Here is a 6996-nt window from a genome sequence, read left to right as displayed (position 1 = left end):
ACCGCATACTTGTACCGCTCGGCATCTGACAAGCGAGAGAATTGCGCATCGCACAATGACGGTGTGTAGCTGTTCGTCGTGGCCTCAGTAATCGGAGTATACGTCGTCGTCGGGGCCTCGCTTTGAGTCTCGCTGTAAATCAGCCCCCTCGACGTAGTAGAGCTGGGCATTGGCCCCTCAGACGGAGTATAGGTAGAGACTGAAAGAGGATCGAGGATTCCCGACGACTTTGAATCTGGGGTTATCAAACTGCCGGCTCGTTGTCTACTGAAGTGTAACACCACCCCTGCTATCACCGCACCACTCACACCCGTGGCGCAGGCAACACCAAGACCTTTGAGAAACCTTGGCCGTCGCCAGAAGCTTCCAGTTTCTTCACGAATAGCCTGGCCCTCGACCTCAATACAATACGCGTCGGGGCCGGAATCCTGAATTACGGCACTCCACTTCGGATATTGCGCCGACAGCTGTTCTTGTTCGTCGTCATCTAGCGGCCTCATATCTATGATTTCCAACTTTGGCCTTTCATCGACGATATTCGTGTCTTCGGTACTGCCTGTGTCCAGCCACTTGATAAGCTCTCTGCCAAATGCGGTCTCCAGTGCCACATCGGCAACGGACGGGTCCGTGTCGTTGAGATGCTCCTTCAGGGTCCGCGCAAGTAAGCGCTCGATGCGCGCGGAAGTCTCCACTTGTATCCTGGACCCTTCCGGGTGGCAGACGCGAAGGCGATTCCAGCGATTGAGCCAGTCATGATCCGCAAGGCTGGATTCTAAAAACTCCGAGGAAGGCGCTAAGGCCAGAACTTCGGCGACACCCTTACCGTCTGACACAACCGCTATCCTCGCGATGCAGCCGTCGATGGGCGACAACTCCCCATCATGAACGCTGCCAGCGCCTCCCAACCCCCAACCCCAATCAAGCGTAGACCTGTAATTGCCTTCATTAGAAAACCACAATGTAAAAAAACTGACTCTTAATGTCTCCCGTGATGAGCTGAATAGTTCACTCATTATACGTACTGGCGGGTGGTTCGTCCATGGTGGTTCGGGGTAGCTGATTCGAGAAACCCACTCGTTCCATTCGGACTTGTCCACTGGCTGCTCTGGTCGCGAGAACCTCGGCATGTGGCGGAAGCCCACAGCACCCTCAACCCATCCAGCAGTTGTCGCCAGTCCATGGTGGATGGAGGGTAGCGCTATTTCCGTTGGCCTTGTGTTCGGCGTCGCTGTCGACAGCTACGATGTCTGGCAGTTGTCCTTGCATTTGTAGTTGTTAGTCGCGGGAACGAGTTGTGTCCAAAACACGTACAGAAATTTCTTTTGAGATCGTTATGTCCCTGGACGACTCACGCCCCTCCTGGGACTACCCAGTGCCGGTGAGACAAGTCGAACGTATCAGTGAGACACATTGGACTTCCCAGGTAGCGTGCTACATCGAATCGTACATGGAGTATATCCTGGCAGTAGTCGCGGTTGCAAGATTAGGATGTAAGCTGAATACCTGCGAGGACCTCGGTTTTAATCTATTTTCTTGACTGATTACTGGTCATACTAAACGTCGTAGCGAATACACTGGTCCCGTGCATGATGGGGAAAGGCTGTGGTGCGTCGAGACACAACAGCTCAATGACGGGCCGGCAACGGGGTTTTTGATATAAGGGAGACAGAGGGCAACATGGCGACACACACTCCTGACGCGATACCCCTATTCCGCGACTCAGATGACGAGCTCAGCATTAGCAGGCCGTCACCCAGCACCCAACAGGACACACCAAACCCTGTCTCCAACCCTGCATCATCACTTCAGACGGCCTGAACGTCACGCCCAACTACCCCTGCGCGTGCGTGACACACACACACAGGCCCGCGCGCGTTCGCGACACACCCCTGGCGAAGAACCTGCCAGAAATCCCTCATTATCCCGAACAACCCGGACGCTACATGGCACCTTCACGAACAGATTGCCATTTCATCCCAACCAGTTTTCATTAAGCCTGAACCCAGAGACATACCGCGAACCCGCTACAACTGTGATGACATCAGCCTGGCGGCTGGGCAATCGTAGCACTTCCTGTAAGAGTACCGGATCTACTCGCCACAACGTCGACCTGTTGAGCGTGATGAGTCGCCCCGCACTGGAAAGATGCTCTCTGACTCCTTCGTCAGGAGCTATGCATGCAATCCCTCGGTAATGATCTCTCTAGCCTAACGCCAGCAAAGATTCTTTCCCACCACTACAGAAGCGACGAGGACTCTACGCGTTTGCCGAATGCTTCCCTAGGTGGGCCGAGGTGGGTGCAGAAGCGGAAGAGACACGACCGTAGCTCAGTGGGCAAACGAGATTCGCACGGCCGGAGTCGAAAGCTGGCGGACATAATCAAAGCTGGTGGTCATGCGTCAAGGTGCTTGGCCATCAGAACGGGTGTCTGTCTGAGGCGTCATTGGGGTCCGGCCGGCAGCTTGCAGTCAGCCCGCAAGTAGCTTACTGTGTTATCTCAGCATTTGAGATTTTATTTTTAGAAATTTCGAAGGTCGAATGCGATAAGGTGAGCTGGTGTATTCTTGGTCACGGCCTTGGGCTTCTTGTTCACGGTCATGACCGAGGAAGATGTTCCATCACGGCCACAAGTGTGTGGGGACGGCCGCGGTTTGTCGCAAGTGATGTACTTGTGCTGGACTGATCATCCAGACTGGGGGTTGGACCGCGTCCGACTGAACCGCTTGACTTAACCCACTGCCGGGTGGGTCCCCCTCCCCTGGTATCACGACGCTGCTCATGAGTTAGCTTCCCTACCGCCAGAGTTTTGCAACACCACAAGGGCAAGATGGAAGCATCAATGAGGTAAGCGGACGCAGCTGTTTGGCGGTAGGGTGGGACCAGGAAGTCCCTCGTGCTCTTTTGGAAGTTGATGTCTCTTGCTCTGTGATTTTCTTAACACTCAAATCAGAGTGATTTGAGTTTTTGACGGTTAAGAGATCCACAGTAATTTGAGACTCACCATTGCGCTCCCACTGTGTCATCTGTCCGACTTTTTAAAATGAGTTGTCTCACGGCGTGGTGTTGCCAGACCTTGCGACGTCATAACCACCAAGCCGTCATCCTCACAGGGGCGTCATAACCGCCAAGACGTCAGAACCATCAAGGAGTCATAACCATCAAGGAGTCAGAACCATCAAGGAGTCATAACCACAAAGAGTTTCAGAGCCAACCATTTCTACATGATCTGGTCCTTGAATACTTCTTGTCCGGGTGTGTGTAGAATAGGATACTGAGCGTGCAATACAATAGCTGGAACGGAATTGAGCCAGACCACCCCTGCATGAATCTTGTAGTCATCCTGTAAAGCAGGAAACACACAATCGACAGCTGAAAGAAGAATCGACAGTCTGCAGTCTATAGCGGCAATAGCGAACAAGTCTTAAAGCCTAACAAACGCGGCACTTTGATTTTTGACCTTCCGTTTATTAACTCGTGCAGCCGCACTTTGTACAGCCATACCACTCTTTATATAGCGGCACCTCTCTGTGCAGTTATCCCTTCCTGTGCAGTTATCCCTTCCTGTGCAGCCATCCCTGTCTGTACACAGCCAAGCTTGTACAGCCACTGAACGTATCTCTGTACGAACGTATCTCTGTACGAACGTATCTCTGTACAAACGAAGATGATTGGTGAATGGTTGTCTGTTCCGTTCGTGTGGTTGGTCGCGTGTTTGATGGCCCCATCGGCGGGTCTGAGTATCGCGTCGGCGAATGAGTGTGTGGGTTACAATGCTGAGATCGGGATCCTCCAAGACGCGTCTAGTTCCTTTTACGAGTTGATCGGCGCTATGGTCACAAGCATCGACGAGTTCATGGTGGCTGAGGATGCGCGTTTTGATGAGGTGAAGTTTGGGTTGGCGAGCTTCGTGGATAAACCCGCTCCCTTCCGCGGGGTGGGTGGGGGCCGAGGAGTGCGCGAGTCCTTGGACTATTGCTACAAGTCGATCCAGGGCCTCACCACGGATCAGCCGGCCGTGGTCGAAGGCTACCAAGACCTCCTCCTCTCCGAGGGCTCCGGTGGGGACTACCCTGAGAACCCGTACGAAGCCATGCTCTACTGTGCCATCGACCCAAACTTCGGTTTCTCCGACCGAGCGGATACCACCGGCCGAGCGGATACCACCGGCCGAGCGGATACCACCGATCCAGCAGGAACCGATCCAGATACACCAGGCGACGACGCTCCTCTTTTGCCCGACGATACCTTGCGGATCCTCATAGTCGTAGCCGACGACATCCCTCACGAAAAGGGGGACTTGCAACAAGGTATGGATTGGTGGAACGGACCCTTGACCAACATGCACCCAGTAAAGGTTCTCGTAAAAGGTTCGGACGGTCCAACTCCGGGTCCAGTGCAGAAAAAGCCCACCGAAGGTGAAGAAAATCCGCATTTTGGCGACCCGGAGTTTATCATCTCGGCTCAGTTTTATCCGGCAGATACGGACGCAATCTATGGAAGCTATTTGGTGAACGGTGACAACTATAACCGGTTGTTGGAGCTAATTGAGAAAGGGCCGGATACCTTAGAGGGGAGCGAGTTGGAGGAGTACGCGACATTGTTGGCATTGCTAGGTCCAGCTCGATTTGAGGCGGCGGTAGAGCATCCAGGAACGATGGCGGCAGCTTTGGAGTGTGAGTTGTACGAGTACCCAAGTCTGGAACAGGTGGGGACGGCATTGAACAACAAGGGTATTATTCCGTTATTGGTATTGGCGGAGCCTGATTATGTTAGTGATTATTCAGCTGAGTTATGTAGGGCGCGAGGATTAGAAGTGTCACCCGCTTCTGAACCTGGCGAGCTATGGGATAAGGCATCCTTCCGTGCATGTTTGGAGCAATATTATACTTCCGACTTTGAAGCCATGGGCCTCACGAGCTACATAATCGCCATGTACGACGCCCGAGATGCTAAAGACGCACCCGCTCTTGTCCAACAGCTCATCCACACTATTGAAACACTCTCACGCGACTTACACTGCCAGTCTCCACCCCTGGTCCCAGGCATTGTAGCCCTTGGTGTCACGTCCGTCGTAGGATTCACCGCTATCTGCCTTGCCACCAAATGGATCAAACCACGCGACCGACAGCCCATTCAAGACCACGGCCAGGACCACGACCAGGACGCAAAGAAAGACGACGACGAAAAGAAAGGTGATGAAAGCGACAGCAGCAACAGCAGCAACAGCAGCGACGAAGCTTCTGATTGCAGCTGGCAATGATCAAATACCCTGTCAAATGCCTTGTCAATGCTGTGAAAGCGGGCCGCTGCTGGACGGGTTTCACCCGTGCATGCGACCGAGCGATAGATTTTTAGTCCGGGAACACAAGGGGAACTCACTAAGGGGAACGAATTTCTGACGACGAGGGAACGATACAGTGGTAAATAACTGCAATGAGGTGAATGTCATCGCACCACACCATACTGTCCCTGACAACGAGGGAATCGATAGAGTGGTAAATAAGTGCAATGAGGTGAATGCCAACCGACTCGGAAATAAATAGTTGTGCCGGCGAGACGCGACAGCTAGATGGAGACGGTATGGAGCGTGGCAGGCGTCTAAAATGGAGTTGTAAATATCGACTTATTTCTAGATGTCTAGATCGTGTATAAGCTTCGCTACTACTCTTTGTGTCCTATCTGCGCAGTCTGTGGCAGTTGAGTGTCCTCGTAATGTGGAGTTGACTATCGTGCAAGACATGTCTGGTTCGTTTTACAACATGGTGGTTAACTTTCTGGGAGACGTGGAGGATGAGGACCATAATCTGGTTGCGAGTGGTCCGGTGAAGGGTTTGATTGACGGCATTGCCGCACGTGTGGGATCTGCTAAGGTAGCGTACATACCCTACTCTGACAAGCCGATTCCTGGTTTGGGTTTGACTGAGGGTTATGGTTGCTGGGATGCGGATTCGATGTGGCCTGACTACTGTTACGACAGTTCTGCGTTGGCCGATGCCGGCGGCATGACTGCCGTTTCCGACCAGTTGATTGACCAGGTTAGGGCGGCGTCTTGGTTAGGTGCTAGTGGTGGGGACTTCCCGGAGAACCCGTATGAAGCCATGGCGTACGCGCTTGTGGATCCCCAGGTCAAGTGGTCTGAGGCTGATACGGTTGATGGCTTGCCTGTGGTACGGCTTTTGCTGGCAATTACCGATGACTTAGCACACCATGCGGGTGAAGCTGAATTCGCTGTGAACAATTGGAACCAGAACTTCTACGACCCGGAGTTCTTCTCTAACAATGCCAACGCTTTCCCAGAAGATCCCTATAACCCCGGCACCTGTGCAAATACGCACGACGAGATGATGGAACTCCACAACCGAAGCCTGGCCGGTGAGGTCTTGTCTCCGGAAGACCAGGCTCTTCTAGACGCCGACGTGGCCTTTGTCGGTCCTGACCACTGGGACAGTGACGTACAACCCTTTGTTGCTGATGTCAAAAATGCACCTAACTGCCATCTGTTTGAGTATCCCTCTGTAGAGTCACTGGGAGATCTTCTCAAACAGAAAAATGTCTACCCTGTCTTGGGCCTCTCCCTACCAGACCAAACTGAAGACGGCAGCGGCACCAGCACATTCAACCTCTGTTCAAGCCAAGCTGGACTCGAACCCGACAACGGCAAGAAATACTCACTCGAACAGTACGTCAAATGTCTAACCTACTTCTATAACAACGACTTCCAAAATGCAGGACACGATCTGCCAGCTATCTTCGCTTTCGACAGCAACAATGTTAACACGCTCGTAGACGCTATTGCAACCGTTGTCGACAACGTTTCTGCCGGACTCGCCTGTACCACCACCACCACCACCGAAACCGCCACGTCCTCTTCCAATGATACAAAGACGACGGTGTCAACATCTCCTGATACGAAGACTACCGAGTCGACCTTCGCGTCATCCACGTCTCCTGATACCAAGACTACCGAGTCGACCTTCGCGTCGTCGACGTCTGCTG

The 6996-nt window shown here is 53.0% G+C and overlaps 2 protein-coding genes across 2 annotated transcripts; both read left to right on the top strand.

The window, feature by feature from the left end:
* Positions 1 to 3715: 3715 nt before the first annotated feature.
* On the top strand, positions 3716 to 5260 carry GNI_102870 (putative transmembrane protein; the record flags this gene model as incomplete). Its single annotated transcript, XM_011132929.1, has 1 exon — positions 3716 to 5260. The coding sequence occupies one exon, from the start codon at positions 3716 to 3718 to the stop codon at positions 5258 to 5260; it is 1545 nt and encodes a 514-aa protein (XP_011131231.1).
* A 373-nt stretch (positions 5261 to 5633) lies between these two features.
* GNI_102860 (hypothetical protein) lies at positions 5634 to 6988 on the top strand (the record flags this gene model as incomplete). Its single annotated transcript, XM_011132928.1, has 1 exon — positions 5634 to 6988. A coding segment is annotated over one exon (1355 nt), but the record flags the coding sequence as incomplete, so codon positions are not given.
* Between the last annotated feature and the right edge of the window lie 8 nt (positions 6989 to 6996).

Source organism: Gregarina niphandrodes (assembly GCF_000223845.1).
Source record: "Gregarina niphandrodes unplaced genomic scaffold scaffold00022, whole genome shotgun sequence".
NCBI lineage: Eukaryota > Apicomplexa > Conoidasida > Eugregarinorida > Gregarinidae > Gregarina > Gregarina niphandrodes.
The sequence above is the reverse complement of the archived record's forward strand: the minus strand, read 5'-3'. Positions and strand labels throughout refer to the sequence as shown.